The sequence below is a fragment of the Hyaena hyaena genome, unplaced genomic scaffold (genome assembly GCF_003009895.1).
Source record: "Hyaena hyaena isolate Hyena2069 unplaced genomic scaffold, ASM300989v1 scaffold_104, whole genome shotgun sequence".
NCBI lineage: Eukaryota > Metazoa > Chordata > Mammalia > Carnivora > Hyaenidae > Hyaena > Hyaena hyaena.
This window is the reverse complement of record NW_024080736.1, coordinates 2,320,990-2,348,890: the sequence shown is the minus strand read 5'-3', so window position 1 is coordinate 2,348,890 and position 27,901 is coordinate 2,320,990. Positions and strand designations below refer to the sequence as shown.

At 40.0% G+C, this 27,901-nt stretch overlaps 2 protein-coding genes across 6 annotated transcripts in view; one reads left to right on the top strand and one right to left on the bottom strand.

Annotated features, from left to right (window-relative positions):
* MILR1 (mast cell immunoglobulin like receptor 1) overlaps nt 1-23,363 on the top strand; it is a 44,276-nt gene extending 20,913 nt beyond the window's left edge. The window contains exon 8 of one of the 2 annotated variants that reach the window (XM_039235968.1): nt 23,311-23,363. The gene's annotated coding sequence lies outside the window, so the exon portion shown is untranslated. Of the gene's footprint in view, nt 1-4,521; nt 4,547-23,310 lie in introns of those variants that run through there. The other variant, XM_039235969.1, reaches the window with a different exon arrangement.
* POLG2 (DNA polymerase gamma 2, accessory subunit) lies at nt 452-27,901 on the bottom strand. Of its 4 annotated transcripts, XR_005529014.1 has the most exons (10): nt 27,267-27,901; nt 23,523-23,649; nt 23,296-23,401; nt 21,644-21,817; nt 17,316-17,456; nt 15,052-15,132; nt 12,271-12,371; nt 10,243-10,360; nt 9,045-9,139; nt 452-515 (listed from the first exon to the last, which is right to left on the bottom strand). XR_005529014.1 is itself a non-coding variant. In XM_039235966.1 (9 exons), exons 1-9 carry the CDS (start codon nt 27,826-27,828, stop codon nt 9,131-9,133), a joined length of 1,419 nt encoding a protein of 472 aa, XP_039091897.1. In that variant the 5' UTR covers nt 27,829-27,901; the 3' UTR covers nt 8,924-9,130. The 4 variants fall into 4 exon arrangements, 3 of the variants coding, with proteins under 3 accessions (XP_039091897.1, XP_039091898.1, XP_039091896.1); XM_039235966.1 differs by lacking the exon at nt 452-515 and having other exon boundaries at nt 8,924-9,139; XM_039235965.1 differs by lacking the exons at nt 452-515; nt 9,045-9,139 and having other exon boundaries at nt 9,166-10,360.

The following is a 27,901-nucleotide window of genomic DNA, read 5'->3' as shown; positions in this document are numbered from 1 at the left end:
ATTTCCCCCATTGCCACATCATTTAAAAAAGAGTAAGTGTGGGGTACCTGGGTGGCTCAGCTGATTAAGCATCAGACTCTTGATTTCAGCTCAGGTCATGATCTCATAGTTGTGAGATCAAGTCCTCCCCCACTGGGGCTCCACTCTGGGCATGGAGCCTAGTTAAAATTCTCCCTCTCTGCCCCTCCCCCACTCATGCACATGCATGTGCTCTCTCTCTTGCTCACTCTAAAAAAGAGTAATTGTTAGACCATTGTGCTCTTCATGTCTAAATTCTAAAACAAAAACTGGTGACTTTAAAAACATGTCTGAAGAAAATAGTCCCTATAGTTACACACCAAGTACACATTTATTGTCTATTGCTGTTTCAGTTTGCTCTCAGATTTGGGTAGGCTGCAAAAATATTTACATTGATTTTTTTTCATGGACGTCCTCAGTCCTCAAGATTTAGCTAATGTCAAAGGTGTGCCTCTCTGTGCTGCATTTCGCATCAGCATTCTGTAGAGAACAGTGCTCTGTGGGAGAAAGGAGAATGGATTACTTGGACTGTTTTAACAAATTACCACAAACTGGTGGCTTGAAACAACAGAGATTTGTTTTCTCATAGTTCTGAAGACCAGAAATCCAAAGTCAAGATGTCGGCAGGGCTGGGCTCCCTCTGAAGTCCCTAGGGGAGAATCCTTGCTTGTTGGCTTCAGTTTCTCATGGTTCTTGGTGTTCCTTGGCTTGTGGCAATATCTCTCCAGCCTCTGCCTCTGTCTTCACATGGCCTTCTCTTCCTTTGCCTTTCTTTTATAAGGACATTGCTCATTGGATTTAGGATTGCCCTGGATAATCCGGGATAGTCTCATCTCAAGATTCTTAAATATATCTACATAGACCCTTTTTTTTTTTTTTTTCCAAATTAGATGACATTCACAGGTTCTAGGAGTTAGGACATGGACTTATCTTTTGGGGGAACCACCCACTCAGACCCACCACAAGGAACAAGATGATTTCTAGTTTAAACCTCTCACCCTAGGAGTTATTAATAAAGTACAATAAAAGTTAAAAGGTATTTGTAGGATTCTAGACAAACAAAACAACTTCGTCAAAGTTTTTCTGCTCTGCTCGTCTGGGTGTTGCCTGAACCTCGGTCTTAATCATTCCCAACAGTGGACCTCTGACTAGAGAATTCACAGCTACCAGTTGTTAGACACTAACTGTGTAACATTCTGTAAGGCCGAATTATTATTAACTTGCTTTTACAGGTAAGGAAACTTAGACTCAGATGCGGTAAGTATTTTGCAAGGTCACCTACAGCTTAGTGCTGGTTGAATTGGGAGTTCAATCCTAGCAAAAATCAGCAGGAATACCTATTCAGGGTGGGAAAGGATACTGTACACACAGGTCCAGGTTAGAGGATTTTGTTGCCATAAAGCAGCATTCATGAGCATAATTTCTGCCCTTTCTCTGTTGATATTTATATTTGGGGTAAATCAGTATGTCAGAGAGGCTAAGAGAGGCTAAGTAAGGAGTTCCAGAGTCAGAGAGACTGAGCTGAATTCAGGCTCAGTCATGTCTTAACCGTGTGACTCTGGATAAGTTATGGGCTTCACTTTTTTTCATCTGTGGGAGAAAGAGTAAAGCGGGGGGTGGGGGGGTGGGCAGAGCAAATAATACCTGCATCGTGGAGCCACTGTGAGAATTAACTCAGGTAATGAATGTAAAGGGGTTGGAACAGGGTCCAGGCATATAGTAAGAATTTTTAAAAGGCTACCTCTTTGTGGTATGATGCTTACTCTGAGTCATACCAATTGGCTGCTCCCCTTAGAAATCTTTTAGTCTTTGAGGTCATAAAATTGGCAACTTGGCCTCTTCCATCTTGGGCTTCCTCCTAAAGCAGAGCCTGAGACAAGGACTTGGGTTCTGGTAGCCTATATGGCAGATGACCCCAGGCACTGGGAGTGAGGGAGCAAGCAGATACAGTGAAACGTTTCAGAGGAGGGAAAGTCAATTCAGGGGTGGGGAGGGCCTAGCAATCTAGAAACCATACTGGTAATTGGATCTGATCCAGTTAAGACCTTCAAAAGTTTTGAAGTCCAGAATGCCTCTGGGTTTCACAGCATGTCCTGAATCCATAGCCTCTCATTTTCTCCTTGCAAAGCTTTTAAAGCAGTTAGTAGAAGCCAACCAACTCCACAATCCATATAATTACCACTGCCCTGTGCCTTTCAAGTGCTAAACCCATGGCAGAGCCTAGTGCTTCACTTTCTACCTCCATCTCCTTTCCCACTGCTGGGGAAGGTCTTAGTAATTGTAAAGTAATTGGGAAGCTATGGCGTGTGTTATCACCCACCCCCTTCACCACCCCCTTACAACATCACATGTTGCCATCCATCCAAGGAGTAATTCTGTTTCCCAGCACTGTCTTCTAAGGCCTGCCGATACCCTGTCTTTTCCAGGGCTAGCCCTGGAAGCAGAGCCTGAGATAAGGCCTTCTGTGCAAATAATTTATCTAGAAGGTGGTTCAAGAGAACAAGCACAAGGGACTAGAGGAAAAGCCAGTACCAGAGTGTACTGTTGAGTTGGGCAACTGGGGCTTGATCTCACTGGAACCTTCTGAGCAATGAGATGTTTCTTAGAACTGTCTGCCTAAGGACTGATAGTAAGAAGCAGTCATCCATTGGCTTCCATCCCTGATTGGCTGAGCATTGTCCCAGGAGGTGATGCCTCCCCAACTTCCAGGCTGTGCATGTGGACATTACAAGTGGGCTTCATTGGCATCTCACGCAGGGTACTGCAAAGCACCAGGGCAGAAAATGAGTGATATGTGTACGCTTGAAGCAAGAAGTTTTCAACACAAAGTGAACAGAAGTGCTGTGCACGCCATCTTGAAACATTTCCTTGTGACAACAATAGCTGCCATGTGTTGAGGACATACAGTGTCCAGCTGCTATTAAGTGTTTTGTGTACTTATATGCTTACATAGTGCTCACGATTCCCTCCCCTTCCGGCTACGACTTCCCATGGCTTCCCACTCCACACACCCCGCCCTCCCTGCACAGACGTTCACGCTTTCCGATTGAATTGTTCCGATTGAAAGGGAAGAAGAGGAAAAGGGAAAGGAAAAGATCTACAGAGTTTTCATTTCAATAGCTAGTTTTATTTTCATGTCTATTTAAGCTTCACTTTGGTTCTTTTTCAACATTGCCTTTAGTTTTGCCGGGTTTTGAATTTAATACAAATGGAATCATAGCAGTTATCCTTGTGTCTGGTTGTTTCTGTTTTTTGTTTGTTTGGCCAATATTGTATTTGTGAGATTTATCCAGGTTGCAGCATGCAGCTGTAATTGCATATTCCACTACTAAATAGTATTGCATTGTTTGAATATACCGTAATTTATCTTTGCTGCAGTGGACAGACATTTGGGCTGTTGTCAGTTTGTATATGTGCTGCCAAAGCGAGAACTGGGCTGTTGTCATTTTGGAGCTATTACAAATAATGAAGCTGTGACTGCTTTTATGCAACAAGTCTGCTGCTTCCATGTGCGTGCAATTATGTTGAACATATATAGGAATACGATGACTAGGTCATGGGGCTCATCCCCATGTTGATCCCCAACCTAAGGAGATGATGCCACTATATTTTCCAGAGTGGTTCTATCACCTTTCCATTCTGTTGAATGGTAGGTGAGTTTCCATGCTGTGTCTTTACCAACACTGGTACTTCTTAATAACTATTTAATTAATTAATTTTTAGAGAGAGAGTGTGAGGGGGTAGAAAGGCGGGAGGGGAGAGGGAGAGAGAGAGAGAGAGAGAGAGGGAGAGAGAGAGAGAGAGAGAGAGAGAGAGAGAGAGAGAACTTCAAGCAGGCACCATGCTCAGCAAGAGCCTGATGTGGATCGTGACCTGCACAGAAACCAAGAGTTGGACACTCAACTGACTGAGCTACTGAGGTGCCCTACACTGTCATTTTAATTTGACCATTCTTATGGGCATCTAGTAATATCTCATTGTGATTTTAATTTGCATTTCCCTGAGATTAATAAGGTTGAGCACATTTTCCCATATTTATAGGTCATTTGGATTTGTTTTTTTTTTGTTGTTGTTGTTGAAATACCTGTTTGAGGCTCTTGGACTATTTTTCTGAGGTATTTTGACTTTTTCTTCCTTATTTATTTATTTATTTATTTATTTACTTATTTGAGAGAGAGAGAGAGAGAATGTGAGTGGGGCACAGGCAGAGAGAAGACAACAGAGGATCTGAAGCAGGCTCTGTGCTGATAGTCCACCCCACTACTGTACTCTTTTAAATAAGTTTTGATAACTGGAAAAGCAAATTTTCCCATCTTGTTCTTTTTAAGGATGTCTTAACTATTCTTGACTTTTGCATTTCCAATTAAATCTTAGAGTCAGCTTGTTATTTTCTTAAAGAAAAAAAAAAACCCTGAACATTATAGGGATTTTGATTGATATTGCATTGAATTTATATATCGATATGGGGAACATTAACATTTTTTTTTTTTTTTTAATTTCTAGGAGAGAAACAGAGAGACAGCGTGAGCAGGGGAGGGTCAGAGAGAGAGGGAGATACAGACTCTGAAACAGGCTCCAGGCTCTGAGCTGGCAGTCAGCACAGAGCCCGACGCGGGGCTTGAACCCACGAAACGCGAGATCATGACCTAAGCGAAAGTCGGACGCTTAACCGACTAAGCCACCCAGGGGCCCCACATTAACATTTTTCTAATATTGAGTCTTCCACATTACAAACAGCTCACTGTTTGTGTCTTCTTCAATTCTCTTAAGAATGTTTTATCATTCCCTGCATACACATCTGACACATCTTTTGTTACATATCTTATTTACTCCTAGGTACCTGATATGTTGATGCTATGATAAGTTGTGTTTTTATTTCATGTTGTTGATACATATATATATATAAACACAATTAACTTTTTTGTTTGATTTTGTATCATTTAGCAACCCTGCTAAACTCTCTTTAACTTAAGTAACTTATCTACAGATTGTCTTACAATCTGGAGGCCAGAGAGCTACTGTCACTGTTACCCTGGTCGCCTCCCGTCACAAGAGCCTTAGGCCCAGAAACCGGAAGCTACACATGGGAGGCAGAGCTCTGCCGCTGCAGACACTTGCTTCTCAGCAACAATCACCACCTTCCTTTCTCCTTTCCAGACCCCACACACGTGCGTCTATTTGGAAGATATTCACAACCATATACACTCTGGCAGTAAAGGAATTGTAACTTTTTAGGTTTCCGATGCCACCAAATAGAAGGAGGGTCCTGATGATGCTAAGAGAACCACTCAAAGTATCTACCACATTAGCCAAAATATCAATCAAGACTGAGGGTAAAATGAGGGCATTTTAAGACAAAGACTGAGAAGGAGGTTTTCCAATCATGTTCTCATTGAAAGAAGTACACTATATACTTGAAGAAGAAACCTGAACACAGATAAAGGGTGTAAGACTCAAGAGGCATATACTATGGGCGCCTGGGTGGCTTAGTCGGTTGAGTGTCCAATATCAGCTCAGACCATGATCTTGCAGTTCATGAGTTTGAGCCCCATGTCGGGCCCTGTGCTGACAGCTCAGAGCCTGGAGCCTGCTTTAGATTGTGTCTCCCTCTCTCTCTGCCCCTCCCCTGTTCTCACTCTGTCTCTCTCAAAAATAAACATTAAAAAAGAAAAAAAGAAGCATATACTAAACATAAATGACAGAAGGCAGGGGGACAGGGAAAGAGAGGTATGCATAAGGTTTGGAAACATTACAAAACCACCTGACAGGGGGATTGAACTCGTGAACCATAAGATCATGACCTGAGCCGAAATCAAGAGTTGGACGTTCAACTGACTGAGCCACCCAGGTGCCCCTAAGTGATGTGGGTCTTGACCACCTCTCTGACCTCATCTTCTACTCGTCTCCCCTCTGTTCATCTACTCTGGCTCCCCTGTTCCTTCTTTCTGCTCCTTGATCATTCCACACCTTTTCCCTCCTAAGGGACTTGGCTCTTGCTAGTCCCGCTGCCCAGAATGCACTGCCCCAGATCTTCACACACCTGCCCCCTTTACATCATTCAGCCTCACTTTGAAGGTCACATCCTCACAGCTTCCCTGGTAATCTATGCAAAACACACTACCCAGCCATGATCTAGCACATCATCCTGTTCTATTTATTACCTACAACACTAACACTATCTGAAATTACTTGAAATTGTCCATGTGCCTCCTGCTTAGCGTCTGTCCCCACCTGCCCACCCCTAGAAGGGACTTGTCTGTGCTGTTCACCACTACATCCTTAGCACTTACAGTCCCTGGGACTTAGGTGCTCAGAAAGCCTTTCTGATGAACAAGATGAACAAATAGGGAACACATACAATAACAGGCCAGTCTTTAGGAGAAGCACAATTATCAGATAAATTTTTCCCATGCTTCCTTACAGGAAGACGTGGTGTAACAGCAAACAAATGCCTTCAAAAACACTTATTCGTGGGCCCCACTGTCAGAGATTGTTATCAGGAAAGAATAGGACTCAAATGTATTCAGATTTTAAAGAGCTCCAAAGGGGATTCTGATGTAGAATTATAGCTGGACATCTCTGATTGGGATAAACCTCCACAATATTACTTACCTCACCTGCAGTATAAACATTCTCTGTTGCCAGTTAGTACAGATGTCTTGGCAGTCAGACCAGGAATACAATCCTTCTGTGAAGGTTGAGGCCCCTAAAAGGATGAGGTACCTAAATGAAGGGACCTGTCAGCAGGACCGAGGTTTTCTTTAGGAAAATACTGTTGTAAAACTTAAAAAACATTCTTACACTTATTTTAAAACTAAGTTTTGAACCCCAAAATGCAAAAATAAAATTTAAACTTTTAAGTAGACGTACAGGGGGTCATATTGGTATTACAATTCTGAGACTGGTGTAATTAAGGTAAAATAAAGTAAATGGGCAGTTGTGGGGTGTGGCTTTCTAATTTTATCATCACCTTCAGTATTCCTGAGAACTGGGATTTTGGGACGGGAAGAAATACAAATGTCTGATAAAAGAGATTAAGTAAAACCCTGCCATCCTAAAGGGCATGAGGGGACTTTTTTGGGGTGATGGAAATGTTCTATATTGTTACTCTGGTAGTAGTTACCCATTTGGCAAAACTCATAATTTGTACATTTAAAATAGGTAAATTTACTGATGATAATTTATATTTCAGTAAAGCTGATTAACACACACACACACACACACAGCTAGTTCTGAACACTGTAAAGGCCTAGAAACAAAGACTACCTTCTAACTATGAGCACCCCTAGTGCCCAGAGTACTGCATCCAAATACTGTTTTCCATTAAAAGGAACCAGGGTTTCTTGGAGAAACTGTGAAATATACAATCTCTAGATCAGACATTAGATACCAAGGAAGTTATCAAGAACTACTAAAGTCATGTCAAAAGGACTCCAGGCCAACTTGAAGAGGCTTCTATTGGCTAAAGATAGGACAATTTGAACATCAAAAAGAACAACTTTAAAGGGGACAAATCAGCGTTTATCCTTTCTCATACCTCTAAGCAAGTTAAGAGATGTTTTTCTTTACAGAAGTATTCTAGCTAATGAATGAAGATGTAAGAAAATCAGAATATCACCATTTTGCCACCTCTAATGAACTGACTGACCTAAGCACTGATCAGTGCTTGACTGCTAGCATCCCCAAAAGAGAAACCACCAGACACCACTGCCTCCTGATGGGAGAACACAACCTAGGAAAAATCCTGTCCCCCTAAATTAAACTTGAAACTGATTAAGCTTCTGGATTCAACTTCCAATCCATAGGAAATTATATATAGAGAGGAACAGGTTAAACCATCATGGGGATGCAATAAGTATAGTCCAAACAGTGACAAACCCCATAATAAAGCAGCCCAATTCCTTAAAAAAAAAAAAGAGCAAGCTCAAATCTAAGGGATAAGAGAGACTAACAGACCTAACAATCAACTTCAATTTTATGAAATTATGAGACAACTGAAAATCAGGTGGATATTAAAGAATTGGTTTTGGGGGCACCAGGGTGGCTCAGTCGGTTAAGCGTCCAACTTCAGCTCAGGTCATGATCTCACGGTTCCTGAGTTCGAGCCCTGCATCGGGCTCTATGCTGACAGCTAGATCAGAGCCTGGAGCCTGCTTCGGATGCTGTGTCTCTCTCTCTGACCCTCCCCTGCTCATGCTCTCTCTCTCTCAGAAATAAATAAAACATTAAAAAAATTAAATGAAAAAAAAAGAATTGGTTTTGGGGTGTCTGGGTGGCTCAGTTGGTTAAGTGTCCAAATTGGGCTCAGGTCATGGTCTCACAGTTCCTGAGTTCAAGCCCTGCATCAGACTCTGCACTGACAGCCCAGCGCCTGCTTTGGCTCCTGTCTCCCTCTCTCTCGCTGCTCCTCTCCCACTCTGTCTCTCTCCTAAAAAGTAAATAAACATTGGGGCACCTCAGTGGCTCAGTTGGTTAAGCGTCCGACTTCGGCTCAGGTCATGATCTCACAGTTTGTGGGTTCGAGCCCCACATCAGGCTCTGTGCTGACAGCCAGCTCAGAGCCTGGAACCTGTTTCGGATTCTGTCTCTCTCTCTCTCTCTGACCCTCCCCTGTTCACACTCTCCCTCTCTCTCTCAGAAATAAATTAAAAAAAAAAAAAAACATTAAAAAAAGTAAATAAACATTAATTTTAAAAATGTTTTATTATGAAAATTCTCAACACATGCAAATATAGAAAAGCATTACAATGAACCTCCACGTGCCCATTACCCACCTTCAACAACTCAGAAATATTATTGTTTTCTATCTAAAATGGAGAATTTTAAGGCTTGTTTCAGGTTTCATATCATTCCACTCAAAAATATTTAAGTATGTGTCTCTATCAGATGAGGATGTTTTAAAAAAAAGCCATAATACCATCATCAGACTCCCAAGGAAATTGTCAATAATTCCTTCATATCATCTAGTGTTAATTTTTTCTAGGTGGGATAAAGGTTAACAGAAGATACTTAACTGAAATACTTACGGATGAAATGATACCCATAATCTGCTTCGAACTGATACGGAAGGGTGGTGTTGGGGGGATGAGGCAAGATGTTCACAGGTTGATGGTTACTGGTGCTGGGTGATAGTATTTGGAGTTAATTACACCATTCTGCATATACTTGGAATTTTTGTCAAGTTTAATGACAGTTTAATTAACACAATCAGCACATAAAAGTTTAAAGATTTCTTTTATCCATTAGAATCAGACACGAAATACACTGTAATACTAGATTATGCCATCCAGCAATAAATGTTCTAAATTTTGAAAGCTTAGTTTTAGGTTAATCTTCAGTATTTGATATACATGTGGCAGTTTCTAGAAAGACTCCTTCTTTCCTGATAGTAAAACCCATTTCAGAGAGAAGACACTACTAAAGCCCGGAAGAATAAACTGGGTTTGATCCAAATTAATTATGATACTTTCATCCCCTCAGATAGTGACTGGACTACAAGTGACCAGGTGACTTAGTTCTGACTAATGAAATGTAAACAAGTCTTCTGATTGGGATGCCTGGAAAAGCTTTTACTTTCCCAATTAAAAAGGAAAGAGTTTTGACTGGTTAGCTCTTGTTTCTTTGACTTTCTTCCTAACTAAAGTGTGGATAAGAAGGCTAGAATACAACAGTCACCTTATGATCACGAAGCAGGAAGTATAAAAATAAAAACCAAAATACTAAAGATGGTAGAACAGAAAGATATCAAGAGCCTGGGTCCCTAACTATAACTGAAATAATTATAACAGCTCTGGACAGTCCACCTCCTGGACTTTTTGTTATGAGAAAAACAAACTACAATTTGCTTAAACTAATATATTGTATCTTGTTTTTTATTTTCAAGTAATCTCTACACCCAATATTGGGCTTGGACTCACAATCCTGAAATTGAGAGTCACATGCTCTTCCAGCCAAGCCAACCAGGGGCACCCAATATAGTGGGATTTTTGTTTCTTGTAGCTGAACATATTTCTGATAGAATGGAATACATCAAGAAATATAAGTAATAAAAACTGAATTTTAAAAAAGCACCAAAAATGTCCACTTCATAAGTGTAAAGGAACTAAAAACAAATCTAAGTTAATAGAAGACAATCAAATTAGGAAAGAAGAATATTTATTATACAAATATTAAAACCTATACATTCTTAGCTGATGATATATACTTGATTAAAAAGTCTTTTACTTTGGATATATGCATCATTTCCTTCATCGTGGTGTCTCTGCTTCTCAGATGTATTAACCCATTCTCCAAAGTAGCTTCAGTAATCAAAACTGTGAACAGTATACTCATTTCATCATATCTAAGGGAAAAAGTAGTCAAACAAAATACATGAGCACAAACATAAATTGGAAATTCACCACACTACCAGCTTTAATTACTTTAGAATCCAGCTACTTTCCAGAGTCACAAAATTCAAAGGCGGGGTTTGAGAGGTAGACCAAACAACATTTTCAAAGTTGGTGAATTGTATTCAAAGTAAACTTTTCATAAAGTTTCTCTGACTTATTGTAATAGATGTAAATTCATAAAAGAAAATAAAATCTGAGAAATAAACACTGGTACCTCGACACAATATTTGGGGTGAAATTATGGATAAACCTCAGAATAAATGCAGCCTTTTATTACTTGGATATAATTTGAGAAAAATCACTTTAGACTAAAGTTTCTTATAATACCATTGTTAACAAAGATCTTGTGTACAATACATTATACCCAAATCACACTTACTTAATATAGAACTCAGTATGCTAACTTATAGTTTCTAGTTAAGCAATAACCAAATATATTCACACTGGCCTTCTTTCTGCTTACTCAGTTACACAACCTCATTGTTTGCTTTGTAGAACTCCATCAGAAATTATCTTATTTATCTTTATTATGCTTATTGTCTACTTTGTCCCACTAGAATATAAGTTTCCTAAGAACAGAAACCTTTTCTGTCTTGTTTACTGCTGTTATCAAAGTGCATAAAACAGAAGTGTGCTTAATAAATATACCATTAAAAATATCCTGGGACGATAAAGGCTTTACCATTCAAAAAACAACTGTAACTTGATAATGTTCAATTACCCTTTAATGACAACAAAGGAGAAGATTTTAGAACTCAAGAGAACTAGCAAGTTCAAGCACCACCTTTCAGTTTTATATATAATGAAACCATTACTTGCTTTATTTATAGAAAATCTATTTTTCCTCTGCCATAATCTGAAAGGTGTATTTTAACAAGCTGCTAGAGGACTGAAGAGAAAAACATAATGCTTCCCAACTTTTCACCCAAAAGATAGTCAACACAAAAAGCTATTAAGATCACAAAATAAACCCAAAGGAGGGAAGAATGGATTATTTAAGAGACAAAAGTTAATGAAATTGCAGGGGATAAGACTAGAAACAGAAGATCAATCAGGAGGGGCGCCTGGGTTAAGGGTCCAATTTCGGCTCAGGTCATGATCTCGCAGTTCATGAGTTTGAGCCCCATGTCAGGCTCTGTGCTGACAGCTCAGAGTCTGGAGCCTGCTTCTGATTCTGTCTTCCTCTCTCTCTGTCCCTCCCCAACTCATGTGCTCTCTCTCTCTCTCAAAAAATAAACATTAAAAAAAAAAAAAGATCAATCAGGAGATCACTGCAAGAATCCAGCTAAGACACTGTTGACTTTAACTTGGTAGAGTAGCAAGGATAGAGAGAGATGGATCCGACATACTATTTAGGGGCAGGCTGACAGGCAGTGATGAACTTCCTTACTGGAGTAAGGAAGCACATATTGTAATAGATGAAAATTGTCCCTGTGGTAGCAATTAACTAGAGGCACATGGTTCTATAAATGGTAAAGTTAGGAGTAATTTTAACTTAGATATATATAATGTAATACATATATATATTTAGAAGAATATTTAGAAGAGATTTCTGTTACTCATAAAGAAACATCATATGATCAAAAACACTACACACATATTTTAGTAATAACAAAGACAATTCTTGGGGCGCATGGGTGGCTCAGTAGGTTAAGCATCCAACTTTGGCTCAGGTCATGATCCAGTGGTTCATGATTTCGAACCCTGTGTCAGGCACTGTGGTGACAGCTCAGAGCCTGGAACCTGCTTCAGATTCTGTGTCTCCCTCTTTCACTGCGCCTCCCCTGCTCATGCATGTGTACACACACACTCTCTCCTTCTCTCTCAAAAATAAACGTTGAAAAAGATAGACAATTCTTACTTTGAATAAAGTTGTTCCAGTGAGGAGTGCACAGTTTCCAAATAACCAGGCCACACAGAAATTCCATTTTCTAGTAATTCACTAAATAGCCCTTGACAAACCTGAGAAAAAATACATAAAATTTAAATATGAAGGAAGTAAAAGTAGCTAGGATGATTACCCTGTTTTCATGAAAACACTAATCACCTTTTCCAGTGCTTAAAATAGGCATAAATTCTCTGAGTTCTGACAATATTGTTCACGATGCATACACTTTATGCTTATAAACTCCGTATTTCCTCTAGAAATGAATTAAGCACTGAAAAGCTGAATACTAAATGCAAATCTCTGAGAGAAAATTTTATACAAAACACAAGAATTTTTGACACTATAGTTATCATTCAAAACACTAACAAAACCAAAACAGATTCTGTTGGAGAAAAACAGTCCAAAGGGCCGTGCTAACTGTGAACTTACCTGAGAGCGGGGCACTGAGCCCCATGGTTATACTACCACCTCACGTGGAGGAAACAAGGGAGAAGTAATTAGACAAGTATGACGAAAATGGGGAGAGTGGTGTTTCTAAAGCCAACTAAAGAAAACGTTTCCAGCAGAGAATGACTGATTTTGATGGAATGCTGGACACAAAAGCCTGACTAGAAATACAGAAGTAGTAAGGAGTAATATTACATAATTTATAATAAACGTAGTTTTCTTAACAAGCAATGGTGAAGTAAAACAGAGCAAAAACTTTAAACACCCTTAACAGTCTGGAGCAGGGTTTCTCCCCTTCTGCATGCTGATGTAGGATATCTAGCAGCATCCCTGGCCTCCACGAGATCCCTCCAGCCCTCCCCTCCCCGCTTGTGAGGACCAAAACTGTCTCCAGACAACACCCAGTGTCCCTGGTGTGGGAGAGTGGGCATGGTGGGTGGGGAGGATGGAGGGTGTGCCTGGGTAACAGTACTGTTTCTCAAACTTCAGCTAACATTAGAATCTCCTGGAGGGCTTGTCAAACACATGTTGTCACCAGAGTTTCTGATTCAGCCGCTCTGGGGTGAGGACCAAGAATCTGCATTTCTAACAAGTTACGAGGGAAAGACCATAACTAAATAAGTGGTAAGGTACACCTACGTAAGTGTACATAACAGAAGTAAATAACTAAGGTAAGGTACTTGATACTTTGGGGATAGGTGAGAACATAAATATTAATAAATCTAAGAAGTTAATAGAGAAAAAGAAACATTATGGATTTTAACAGTTTAGTGGTTGACAGAAAACAATTTGCTCTTTTGGGGCACTTGGCTGGCTCAGTCGGTTGGAGGTCCAACTCTTGATTTTGCTCAGGTCATGATCTTGCGGTTCACGGTATCAATTCCCACATTGGGCTCTGTACTGACAGTGCAGAACCTGCTTGGGATTCTCTCCCTTTCTCTCTGCCCCTCACCCACTTGCCCGCACCCCTCCTCAAAATATATAAACTTAAAAAAATTTTGCTCTTTTTATTGGAAGGTAGAAGAAAAAAAGCTCTAAGCATGATTAAGTGCTGAAGACATGGGGTAATGACAACCCCCACACCATGAGTGAGAATACAAATACACCATACAGCTAATCTGGAAACAATCTCACTGACATAGTGAAATTAAGGATTTATATCCATTTTATCTAGTAATCCCATCTCCATGTATATAATCAGTAAAAACCCCTGCATAGCCCAGAAAGTTCTGTCATACTGCTGAGGGAAAAAAAAAGTCAGAAACAGAGTAAGATATACAATATACTCCCTTTTGGTAAATTTAAAACACCCATAGGACACAATACTACCATAATCTTATACATAAACAAAACCAAAACAAAACAAGGCCTGCAATTACAATGACAAATATTTAAGGAGCAGAGTTCTTTTTTGTCCTTCAAGCAAAAAACCCCAAGGAACTTCTACCTACGAGGATGCTGGGTAGTCTGCCACGACCTCAGGGTGACATGTGGAAGTTAAACCATTACCTTCACTTCCCTTGTGTGCACTACCCACTCCCTACCCCCTTACCCCCCACTTCCCAGACCTCTCCACAGGCGTCTGAAGAAGAAAGCTGCGTAAATCTTGCTAGGGTCCTCACTCAGGCGCTGGATGGGTCTGAGTCACCCAGAACCCAGTGTAACTGCTGAAGGGGAGTCTCAAAAGAAACTGAAACCACTCTCCTGGTTTTTCTCAAGAGTATTTCATTAGGCTGGATAGATGAGAAAACCCAAAATAAGATTACAGATCTATAACTTGTTCATATTGACAGGTATCAAAAGTGTTATGTTGAAATTGTAAGTAGGCAAGAAATATCTTACTAGACATCTGTACAAATATTTGGATTACCCAAACTATGCATGCTCACTTAAAAAATGCAACTGTAACTAAGCATGACTTTAACAGTAAAATCCACTGAACTGTATGCAACTTCTTTTATATACTATTGATCTACAATTAGCCATAGAATTTGTCCATACCCATTTAATTAAATTTTTTAGGAAGCCAATGAGAGGTGCCTTGGTGGCTCAGTCAGTTGAGTGTCCAACTCTTGATTTCAGTTTAGATCATGATTCCAGGTTTGTGGGATCGATCCCCAGGGCTTGGAATTCTCTCTCTCTTTCTCACTGCCCTCCTACCCCACTTCCCCCCACCAAATAAAAAAAAATAATGTTAATTTAAGAAAATCAAACAAATCAAAATAAAAATTTTAAATGGCAAGCCACTCATTTATTTGAAATAATGATAATAATTAAAATTATGACATTAAAACTCATTTAACCCACCTGTCTTAATTCCACTGTTGGGCCTCTTCCCACATCCAAAGCAACCTTAACAGGGGCTAAACAAGGGTGAAGTTTAAGTACCTAAAAATTTAAAGAGAGAGGGGAAAAGGGCAGCACACCTTGATTAAACATAACACAAGCACTAACAGAACTTCTAAACAGTAAAATCTTGTATGAAAATGGAAGCTAGCTAAGGTCAGAAAAAGTCATGTAGTGATGTACTTAGCTGGCTATACCCAGGTGTTCACTGACTTCTCCACTTAAATGTTCTGTAGAAATAAGTTCACTTGATACTCTACCATTTCTGACAACTCCATATTCCCTCAATCAAAATGCCCCTTCTTGGCATCACTGCCTTTCCTACCCAGCCAGAGCCATGTGGCTTATATCATTAGGACTTTCTTTTGTCAAAACTTACCACTTTTCTTATTCTTCCATCCACTCAACAAATGGCTACTTAGTGCCAGAAACAGTTCCAGGTACTGGGGACAAAACTCCTTGTCCCTCATGGAGGGTGATAAACAGACAATAGACAAGTAAATAATATATTTGAAGGTGGTATGGGAGAAGATAGGAAGTGCTGCTGAGTGGTGGGCTGGAGAATGCTGTTTGAAATTTTTTTTTAAGTTTAGTTTTTTTTGAGAGAGCATGCATGCATGAGTGGAAGAAGGGGGGGGAGAGAGAGAGAGAGAGAGAGAGAGAGAGAGAGAGAGAGAGAGAGAATCTCAAGCAGGCTCTATGCTGTCAGCACAGAGACCAATGTGGGGCTCACTCTCACAAATCGTGAGATCATGACCTGAGCTGAAATCAAAGGCTGGATGTTTAATCGACTCAGCCACCCAGGCACCCCTGCAATTTTAAATAGGTGTTAAGAGAATTTCTCCTCTCTGAGGCGACATTGGAGCAGACTTGAAAGGTGGTAGTGGATCCTGGAGGAGGAGCATTCCAGGCAAATGGAAGGATGACTTGCATATTCTAGAAACAGCAAGGAGGTCTGTGCTGCTGGAGCAGAGTGAGTGAGGCAGAAAGTAGACAGGGGAAGGGTTCTGTGAAACAAACACTTGGGAGGCTTTGCCTTTTCCCGAGTGAGCTAAGGAGTTTAGTGGACTATTCTGAGCAGGTGGGCAAAGTAACATGTACCTTGTGAAAGGGCTATTCAGTGCCAGAGGGAGGGGATGGTGGTGGCTGAGATCAGAGTAGAAGCAGCTGATGGTAAGAAATGCTCAGACATAGGATATACTTTGAGGACAGAGTCCAGTGGTTTTTGCTGATGGTTTGGATGTGGGGTATAAGAGAAAGAGTGGATCCCCCATGTTTGCTATATATCCTATAAATCCCAGCCCCTGAACAATTCTATAATCCAACTTCAGGGGTCTATCAGGTTAAATGAACACTGCATAATTAATCACTTAGCTCTGAAGGGTGGTACTACAAACTCAGAGTTTCCAATCCCAATTGAGTACCCAACATGTTGAAATTTTTAATTTGGGGCACCTCCACTTTGCATTCAAGAGGGATATGAATACTCTAAATTCTTGCCACTTAAACCCCCTACTCCTCCACATTTTAAGCTAATAATCCTGCCTTCTAATTCCCTAAGAAACTAGAGGGTATGAGGAAAACTTCCTTCAAAGGCTAACCAGCCCTGGTAGCCTATTTCTATCTATAGCATCATTTCTCTCTACCCCACTTTTTCAAATAATTGCTTATCAAGACCAATCTCTCCACTTGTGTTCTTCATCCTATCTTGACCACTCAGGTTTCTTCCAAAATCTTGCTCCATTAGTCATTTATTTTTTTTTTTCTCCTCTCTTAATTTGAGCCCTTAAAAATGTCTTTTATCCAGGCCCATAGCTAACTCCTATGATCTACTCAATAGCCACTTAGGGTCAGACTATAAGCAGGAAGGTCAATACCACAAGTCCTGCTAGTGTGACACAGTCCTACCTAACACTCTGATACAAATGGAAGCCACCAAGGGAAAGGGTCAGGGTCTAAGAATCAGAGATTTCTGTCTATTTGTTTGTCAGGATCAAATGTAAATGTCTCTGGGATTACCCAAAAGAAATGCCTTGTTCTGTTCTGTGAGAATTTGATTATTCCTGTGGCCAGATTCTAAAAAACTGAAAAATAGTAAAATAACTTGCACTGAAAGAAATTTATTATTCACAGTTTGTGTTAGAAACCAAGCATACATACTAACATAAGTGAAAAAGACATATACTTCTATTTTCCCAAGTTTATCTCTGAAATATCAAAAGTACCTTTCTATGAAGATTCTTCTTTCTTGTAAAGGAGCTCTCTGTTAGTTGGAAAGAATCATAGAGATAAGCCAGCATGCCTCGGTCGAGATTTCCACTAATAGATAAAACATAAGGAACCACATTTTTTCGTCCATCTCGGCCCTTCACAGAAAAGTAGAACAAGAATAAAGTATCATTTAGCAGAGCTATTTCTTAAAACTACAGACTTACAGAACCAGAACACAAACTTACAAATTCATTTAACAAAGCATGTACACTGGGCCAGGCCTATACTAGTCACTGGGTCCACAAAAATGGTTATGACACATTTCCTGCTTTCAGGGAGTTTGGGGTTTAGATCAGTAAGTCTCAAGAACTGTCGAATTAAAAAATTAAAAAAAAAAATTTTTAATGTTTGCTTATTTTTGAGAGACAGAGACAGACATAGCATAAGTCAGGGAGGGGCAGAGAGAGGAGGAGACACAGAATCCGAAGCAGGCTCCAGGCTCTGAGCTGACTGCACAGAGCCCAATGTGGGGCTCAAACCCATGAACCGTGAGATCGTGACCTGAGCCAAAGTCAGATGCCCAACCAACTGAGCAACCCAGGTACCCCTAAAAAATATTTTTTTCATGTTTATTTATTTTTGAGAGAGAAACAGAGCATGAGCAGGGGAGGGGTGGGGGTGAGGGACACAGAATCTGAAGCAGGCTCCTGGCTCTGAGCTGTCAGCACAGAGTCCGATGCAGTCAGTGCTCAAGACTGTTAGTTCTTGGGGCGCCTGGGTGGCTTAGTCGGTTAAGCGTCCGACTTTCGCTTAGGTCATGATCTCACGGTTCGTGGATTCGAGCCCCGCGTCGGGCTCTGTGCTGACTGCCGGCTCAGAGCCTGGAGCTTGTTTCAGTCTGTGACTCCCTCTCTCTCTGACCCTCCCCTGCTCACGCTGTCTCTCTCTCTCTCCTAGAAATAAATAAAACATTTAAAAAAAAAAAGAAAAAAGACTGGTAGTTCTCAACTACCAGGGACCCCATAGAACTGTCCTGATTTTTAAAATGTACAGGTTTTGGGGCACGTGAGTAGCTCAGTCAGTTGAGCATCAGACTTCAGCTCAGGTTATGAGCTCTGTCCCACTCTCTCTCTCTCTGCCCCTCCCCTCCTCATGCTCTCTCTCTCGCTCTGAAAAATAAATGAAACATTAAAAACAAACAAACAAACAAACAAACGTCAAGGTTTTGTGTTTGGGCCCCACTCCCAGAGATTCTCAACTACCTGGACAGGAGTGTGACCCCAAGGTTACTACTTTTCCAGTGCTCCCAAGGTGAGCGTTATAATAAAGATTATAATATTACAATAAAGTTCAGAAGAGCCCTTAGAGAAAAAAGACAATTGGTACACTTAGGGATAGGGGTTTGAAGTATAATCTATAGAAATATAAAGTTTTTAGGGGCGCCTGTTTTTTTAAAACATTAAAAAAAAAGAAATATAAAGTTTTTATAAGAAGCAAACATCTTTTAAAAACCTGCCTTGGGGTTATTACTTTAAGACTATAACTAAGAATATAAAATATACCATTATGTATGACATAAGTCAGATATTGATAAAGAGACCAATTATTTCCTTCCTTTGAAACTGATGAACACGGACGCCTGGGTGCCTCAGTCAGTTAAGCATCCGACTTTGGCTCAGGTCATGATCTCATGGTCCATGAGTTCAAGCCCCACATGGGGCTCTGTGCTGACAGCTCAGAGCCTAGAGCCTGCTTCAGATTCCATGTCTCCCTCTCTCTCTGCCCCTCCCCTGCTCATGCTCTCTCTCTGTCTCTCAAAAATAAATAAAAGTTTTTTAAAAATTAAAAAAAAAAGAAACTGATGAATAGCCATCTCAAAAATTTTAAACTGTCAATTCAAAAAATTTAAAAGGTTCTACATATAAACAGTTCTACCTTCATTCTTTTTTTTTTTTTTTTACTATTGTCACTGTCATCTGAACATTCGTGTACTTCTCTGATACTTAAAAAAAAAAAACCCAACTTGTTAATCCTCAATTTCTATTATCCATGATCAAGTATAGTCTTCACTAATACATATATGTGCTGACATTTTATTTTATTTTATTTTATTTATTTTTATTTTTTTTTTTATTTCTAGGGGGGAGAGAGAGAGAGAGACAGCATGAGCAGGGGAGGGTCAGAGAGAGGGAGATACAGACTCTGAAATAGGCTCCAGGCTCTGAGCTGGCAGTCAGCACAGAGCCCGACGCGGGGCTCGAACCCATGAACTGCGAGATCATGACCTAAGTGAAAGTCGGACGCTTAACCGACTAAGCCACCCAGGCGCCCCTATGTGCTGACATTTTAAACCCATCTTAATGGCATATGGTACCATAAAGATTAATGTAAATTTGTCTTCAAAAGGCAGTAAACTTCCTGAAATCTGGGATTCTACTATAGCTCTATTAGTTGACATCTTGTACACCTTTATGGATCTGATATTTAATATAACTCTGAGGCACTGCAAGCTTCTGTGGCACCATTTGAACAAGAAAAAGACTAAGTTATATTTAAGTATTAGGAAGGCCTTAATGTTTTTTATAAAGATTTTATTTTATTTTTTTAAATGTTTGTTTATTTTTGAGAGAGAGAGCGAGAGACAGAAAGCAAGCAGGGGAGGAGCAGAGAGAGAAGGAAACACAGAATCCAAAGCAGGCTCCAGGCTCTGGGCTGTCATCACAGAGTCTAACGTGGGGTTTGACCCCCCACTCCTAGTTTTTAACAGATAGGTAAATACAGACACAAATACAGAGGTTGAGTGTGTAAATATGCATGTATGGAATAGCCTAAAAATATTTCTTAGCTGGGTCCACAGAAAGGGCCCAGAAGCTATGATGCCCAGTTGCAAGGAGTACACCTTATAGCAAAATCTGTTTTTAAATACATTTCCTCTAAGAACTTGGAGAAATGGCTGACTTCACAGCTAGGCCAAGAAACAAGATGATCCCGGAACAATCTGTTGCTATAAAAAGGAAGTGCTCAGAGAATAACAGAGGTAGGTCAAAAGGATACTGGCCAAGTCTAGGACAATTTCAGCATCAAAATAAATAATACTAGTAATAAATTATAACCCTCTGAGAGAAACTGGAATGGGTAAGCCTGTATTTACAGAAAGAAAGAAAGGGAGGCAAGGCTTTACCCCACAGTATACTGTTGAAAAAATAAATCTAAAATAATAAAGCAATAATACAATTAATAATAATAATAAATGACACCATTTGGCAACCCTCATAAAACGGTGATTTGCACAAGAAACATCAATGCATGCTGCAACTGGTAGCTCAAAATGTAGTGGGAAACAGGTTATTTACATAGTCTCAAACTGCCCACAAAAGATGTATTAATTACTCATTAATTATCAAGTACAAAGTATCTGTCAACTTCACATTGGAAAACCTGGTAGCAGGATCTCAACCAAGAGATAAAAGGTTAACATCCCCAGTAACAAATCTGATTATCATTTGCCTTGTGATATGATGCACTGAGAAGAGGGTAGCACCATTTCTGTGGTATTCCTAGCAAAAATACATAAATTGTGAGGAATCATGAGAGAAATCCAAATTGAGGGACATTCTACAAAGGAACTACAAAGGCCTACACTCTTCAAAAATGTCAAGGTCATAGGGTGCCTGACTGGCTTGGTCAGTAGAGCATGCAACTCTTAATCTTAAAATCTGTAATTATAAGCCCCATATTGGGTGTAGCGATCACTTAAAATCTTAAAAAAAAATGTCAGGGTCATGAAAGATAAAAGGAACTGCTTATTTGAAGGAGACTAAAGAGACATGACAACTATATGAAATCCTAGATTGGATATTGGACCTATGAAGGACATTATTAGGATTAAAGGACATTTGAAGGATTAAGTGGATTGGATGGTAATAGTTAGATTACTGTTACATTCCTGATTTTGACAGCTGTGTGGTGGTTATGTAGGTGAGTGTCCTTGCACTTCAGAAATACATACTGTAGTATTAAGAGGTCATGGGGCACCATGTCTACAACTTATTCTCAAATGGTTTCAGAAGTGATCAGTTAGGGGCATCTGAGTGGCTTGTTGGTTAAGTGGCTGACTCTTGATTTTTGGCTCAGGTCATGATCTCATGGTTTGTGAGTTCGAGCCCTGTATCGGGCTCTGTGCTGACAGTGCGGAGCCTGCTTGGGATTCTCTCTCTTTCCTTCTCTGCCCCTTCCCCACTTGCGTTATGTCTGTCTCAAAATAAATAAATAAACTTAAAAAAAAAAAAGATCAGTTAGAGAACCTGGGTAAAGGATATATAGGAGCTTACGAAAAACATACGTGTAATTGAGACTCATTTCCAGGACACATGTGTAAAAGTTCATGGTCTCCTAGGTTCCACAGGGTCTCTATTGGCTCCTTTCCCCATGGAAAATTGTAGTAAAGTTTATTTCCTTTTCGTCCCTCTTCGTCCTGACAATCACTGCTGCTGAAGTTAGATGGACTCACGGCAAACTAGAAAAGAAGCTTGTTTTATTAACTTGTTAACATAAATGTTAAAAAGTAAAGTTGAGGGGCGCCTGGTAGCTCACTCGGTTAAGCGTCCAACTTCAGCTCAGGTCATCATCCCACAGTTCATGAGTTTTAGCCCTGCCTTGAGCTCTGTGCTGACAGCTCAGAGCCTGGAACTTGCTTCAGATTGTGTCTCCTTCTCTCCCTGTCCCTCTCCCACTCGTGCTCTGTCTCTCTCCGTCTCTCAAAAAAAAAAAAAAAAAAAAATTAAAATAAGTTGCAGGGCACCCGGGTGGCTCAGTAAGTTAAGTGTCCGACTTTTGATTTCTGCTCAGGTCGTGATCTCATGGTTTGTGTGGTTTTGAGCCCTGCGTTGGACTCTGCATTGACAGAGCACAGCCGGCTTGGGATTCTCTTAACCTCTCTCTCTGCTCCTCCCCTGTGCTCTCGCTCTCTCAAAATAAGTTAAAATAAACATTAAAAAAAAAAAAAAAAAAAAAAGTAAGGCTGCCTGAGACTTTAAAAAAAATTTTTTTTAATAGTTTATTTTTGAGACAGAGAGAGACAGAGCATGAGTAGGGGAGGGGCAGAGAGAGAGGGAGACATAGAATCCGAAACAGGCTCCAGGCGCTGAACTGTCAGCATAGAGCCTGATGTGGGGCTGGAACCCACGAACCATGAGATCTGACCTGAGCCGAAGTCGGACGCTTAACCGACTGAGCCACCCAGGCGCCCCTGCCTGAGACTTTTTATACAGCAACTGAATGAAAGTGATCAGATTCCAAATAAAAATGATGAGGTTTAATCTGAGTGACTATATTGCTAAAAATATTGTTTTTAGTTTGGAAGAACTACAGAAAAACTGTTGGTGCTATCTAACCTTTTTGTGGTCAGTTAGTAAGAGGGGAAGGTGACCATAAACTAAGTGGGATAAAGAAGAAAGTGTATATTCACCATTCTTATCCTCTATGAAGAGTGTGATTATTTGTAATTATTCCACTTAGTTTAGGGGGTATTTGGGATTTTAAGAATTGGAGAAAGATAAGACAATGGTGAGCCACAAATGCTTACTTCAAGTCTTTTCCCTTCAGCATGTACTAAAACTTAATTATAAATTACGGAACCATTTTGACAAATACAGAGTTCGTGGAGGCAGGATACAAAAGTTGAAGCTGTACGGGTGTGCAAGGGTCAAACTCTATAGCAGTCTGGAATGCCAGGTGAGGGATTTGAACAATGAAAATACTTATCAACAAAAGCTTCTGAGCAGAAGAGACATCAATAGGTATCTTGACCAATGTAACTTTTATATGGAACAATGAAAATCCTTACAAAGAAGTTTTTATTTGCATTCATCGACTTATTATAGCTGTCTCTTACAAGCATAACATAGCTGCATCAAGTAAAATGTTTTATTATAGAGAAATATTATCTTTGACATACTAAGACACTTCCCCTGTTAACTATTAAATTAACGGTACCTTTCTCCACCACAGGAGTCGATGGCGTAACCAGAAATCAAGCCACTGGCCTGCAGTTCTTGCTGAAGTAAACCAAACCAGTGAAGCCTCAGTCTTCTCACCGATTCTTTGGATATCAGAAATATCAGAGTTACTTACTTGGAAATTATATAATCTATCCCAAAGGGACAGTGACTGGTTCTTGACTACTTAAATACAAGGCCAAGTTATTTGTCATTTTTTTGTACCTTTTAATGCCACCAGGTGTCTGCTTAGCATCAGAAACAGGATGAAAACACACTCCAATCTGAGCAAGGCCATAAGGTAGCCTCCTGTTTACCAGATCCAGGCAATTAACATAGTGCTCCAAAGCACCTGTCAAAAGATAAATTCGTCATCGTACAAGTCTATTCTATACACCCGAATCATAAGGGTCAGTTTATAAACAAATAATATAATCTAATAATGCCAACATAGCAGTACAAGTAGCATGGAACTATTAAGGCAGATCTTAATTGATTACCACTTAGTTTTAGGTAGTTTCCCCACAACTTTTTGACTTTCAAATCAATAAGAAAGTAGATAGTACAATAAATATCTGTGAACTCTTCATATAGATTCACGTATTGTCTACATTCTGCCACATGTTTTCTTCTGGTTCACCCCAAAACATTTCAGCATGTGTCTCTTGGAATTATTTTCTATCATTATTGTATCATAAAGTTAATCATGATACCATAATTTCATCTAACATGTGGCTAATATTTTATTTTCTCTAATTGTCACCTAAAATGTCATTTATTGCTGTGGCTCCTGCTCTGCATTTTGACTAGTTCTCTTTAATCTCTTTTTTTTAAAAAAAAATTTAACGTTTATTTATTTTTGAGAGAGAGGAGAGACAGAGTTTGAGCAGGGGAGGGACAGAGAGAAAGACACACAATCTGAAGCAGGCACCTGGCTCTGAGCTGTCAGCACAGAGCCCGATGCAGGGCTCAAACTCACAAACTGTGAGATCATGACCTGAGCCAAAGTCGGATGCTTAACTGACTGAGCCACTCAGGTGCCCCTTTAATCTCTTAATACAGAACATTTCCCCTTACTCCACCCTCCTTCTCTAACTTTGCTTTTAATGGCATTGACTTTTAACTGGAGTCCAGGACAGTCATACTCAAGACCTGGCTAATTGTTTCATTAATTTGTGTAAACCATTTTTAACAGAAATAAATACTAAATAGTTAATGTGTAGGTCTTCTTGATTTTAACAGAAGGAACATAATCTCAACTTACTCTATATTAATGAAACCAAATTCGATTACCTGGTTAGGTAGTAAATATCCATTCCCCAACAATATCCTGCTCAATCAACTTCCATTCAACATTTTAGAATCCACTGATGATCCTGCTCAAATCATTATACTGGGGATAGCAAAATCAAAAGATGGTGTTTTCTGTCTTTCCTTCCCTATTTATTGCATAGCTTCTGTAAAAACATAAAGTTTCTCCACCCCTTTCCCCTACCACAGCCTCAACTATTTTTTTTTTTGTTTAACACTATAAATTTTTAATATGTTATAATCCATTACCATCAATGTAATATTCAGTTTGTCTCAAATTTAGCCAGTGGGATTCTCCTTCAAGCCATTATCTGTGTCCTTTTGACACAACCCTACTGGTCTTCAAGTAATTCTCTGCCTTCTAGCATCATAAAATGTGCCAAACTCACTTTGTACTTCCTCCATCCCAGACCTGGGATTAGCCATTTCTCCTTAGCACTAGTTCATTTTAAAAATCAGAGTTTGGGTACTAGTTGTGTTCTTTGCTATTGTCATTACTTCTAGGCCCTTTCACTGAAAAAAGAAATGTTTTTCAAAATTATGAGGTCATACTAGTATTAATATTGCTGATGCAAATTTAACATGCATAGTTTACCCTTGCCTTCTTTTATATTTGCATCTCTTTTTTCTTACAGTGAAAGTCTTGGTTCTTAATAAGCTTAATCTATCCATCTATTTGCTTTATAATCTAATATACATGAAATAGCTTCAGAATTATAATTCCAACATTTCTATTTGGAACAAGTCTAAATTCAAGAGTTCTTTGTGTTTGGTTCTTGCATTGAGATGATATCCCACTAAATGACAGCACTGTGTTCAAATTACTTGAGATTTCCACTTCTGACAATAGTACACTAGCCTGCTAATAAGAAAAGCTGGTCAAGAAACTTAAAAAAAAAAAAATGTTTCAAGACTATTAAGGCAGTAAGGACGTATGGGTCCAAAATATGGAGAGAAGGGAAGAGCAGAGAGGTGAACCCAACATTTATTGTTTCTTTTCTAACGCTCAAGTAGCAGAGCTGAGAAGCTGAAATGCTGAGCAGAACTTCCTGAGAAGTTACGCGACTGGAAAGTACAAAAATTGTAGTTCCTGGCTCCTGAAGGAGGAGCGGCCAAGGTAAACACTCCAGCCTTTCATGAGGGACATTCAAAGAGCTCAAGGGTAGGAGTAAAGATGAAAACACTGAAGACCAGCCTCCAATAAACTTGATCCTGAATCGTATCAAGAAGATATGCCCCCATGCTGTCTGCTAAAAGCAAAAGTAAATCCTCCCAGGAAGAAGAAAACACCACCCAGTACCTCAATTTATCTCTCCAATTCATACACAAATTAGAGACTATCAGGAGAAAAGTCCAATGACCAAAAGCCTGGAGAAAACAGACACCAGAAACGGATACATCTGAGTCATTAGACACAGACTTTAAACTGCGATTGTGTCCAAGAAAGCTGATAACAAGATGAGGGAAAGGTCTCACAGTGTAATTTGTCACAGAAGGGCAGAAGAAAGAGACAATAACAATATCTGGAAACATAAACATAAAAGACAGTAACAATATCTGGAAACAGAATGGCCGAGAATTTTTAAAAACTATTCAGTAGAGGCTACTAAAGTAGTCCAGACATGAAATAAAGAGAGCAAGGACTCTGGGAATAGAAAGTAGCAAACTGGGTAAGTCTAAGCTAAAAACACTAGTCATTTAAAGGATTCTGCAAAAAAGTGGTTTTAAGTTTCCTAAAGATCTGATACATCAATAGATGTTTTGATGAATGGACATCTAAGCGAGCTAAGTTTCATTTTCTAATAAGGAAGAACAGATTGACTTGTTTTGGACATCGTAACAAGTAGTGATTTAACTACCCCAGAATAAAGACATGATGGAATAATTAAAGTAGCACAAATCAGAACTGTCACAACCAGTTTGTTTTAGTTTATTTTATTAGGGAAATCTTTAAAAGGTTATATAATATGGGTACTAATTTTCAGAGAACCATGGACATTGGTTACTTTAAATTGCTTTATAGTGCCACTTAATTAAAATAGCAAAGATAGCAGTTCGCAAAGATGAGCAGCTGTGGCTGCAAGTCTGTCCCGTAAAGAACCGCTTTTTTTAAAAAATTTTTTCAGAATCTCTGCAGTCATGTTCTATTTGACTTTAAGGGCAAATCATGACCTACCAATTTCTGTGCGTTCTCTCAAGAATTACTTATAAAGCCTGATTAGTCCTTTTTTTTTTTCCCGACTCAAAAATCACTTAAGGGGCTCTTCAAACAACAGTGTAGGTCAGTTTTCAGTAAGAAAAATTGGTGGAGGGGGATTTTCATTTTGCTCTACAAAAATGAGCTTCTGATTAGTCTATTGTGTCTAATATTAAAGAAGAACTGTGTAAGTATTTACAAACATTTTAGTAACGTCGAACAAATGATTCACCGGATTTAATTTAGGCCCTAATTCTGGGGCTGCTCAACTGAACTCTAGGGTTGTCTAACGGACCAGTTTTCTCCATGGTAGAAACAGTCAATATACCCAACTACTTCAGAAGGATGAGAATCAGATAATTTCGTTCCCATGTGAATAAAGGGCCAGTTGCATTTCGCGAAATCTAGCAAGACTGCCTTTCCACCCCATCGATTTTGAAGCATGAAATCGTGAAGCATACCGTGAAGAAGGTTCTCCCGTAGTTTCCCAGAAGTTTTTAGTAAGTTCTCAAGAAATGCTACTAGCTGTTCCTTACTCAGCTCTTTGTCTTGTAAGATTTCGCGTAGAGTTTCTGCTGAAACTAACCTGAAGGCACTGTCCCCGGGCAGCGACGGGCCTGGCTCATGGTGGAGGGCGTCTACCGGGAAGACCTGCTCCCTTAACACCACCACCGAGGACCACCATTCTGCCGCCAGGTTCTTCCGCAACTCTATCCCCAAGGGGCCAAAACCACGGTGGCACCCGCTCAGAAGAGAATGTCGGCTAAGCTGCCGCCTGCTGCCACTGAAGAAATGCCTTCTCTGACAGATCTCTAGCAGCTCCTCGATCCCCTCACCGGACTCGGGGACTTCGGTCGGTTCGCTTCCCCGGGGCAGCTCTGCGTGCAATCTCACGGGCACTCCGAAGGAGCTACTCCCTTCCGTCAAAGGCTCAGGCTGCCCCCCATCTACTCGACCTCCAAACCCAGACAACAGGCACCTGCAGACTTTCTGACAGGCCCTGACTGCTGCACCAGAACGCATCGCCCACGGAAGTTAAACAGCAGTTTCTTACTAGCCGGCTGGTCCCAGCAAACCGCCATAAACGTGAGCCAGG

What these genes read in the sequence shown, in the direction of transcription:
- POLG2 (XM_039235965.1), bottom strand. Translation starts at nt 27,828, where the DNA reads ATGCGTTCTGGTGCAGCAGTCAGGGCCTGTCAGAAAGTCTGCAGGTGC. An exon ending in ACACCTGGTGGCATTAAAAG is followed by an intron (nt 23,402 to 23,522) that starts GTACAAAAAAAT and finishes TGATATCCAAAG; the next exon opens with AATCGGTGAGAAGACTGAGG. An exon ending in CAACAGTGGAATTAAGACAG is followed by an intron (nt 12,372 to 15,051) that starts GTGGGTTAAATG and finishes ATTTTTTCTCAG; the next exon opens with GTTTGTCAAGGGCTATTTAG.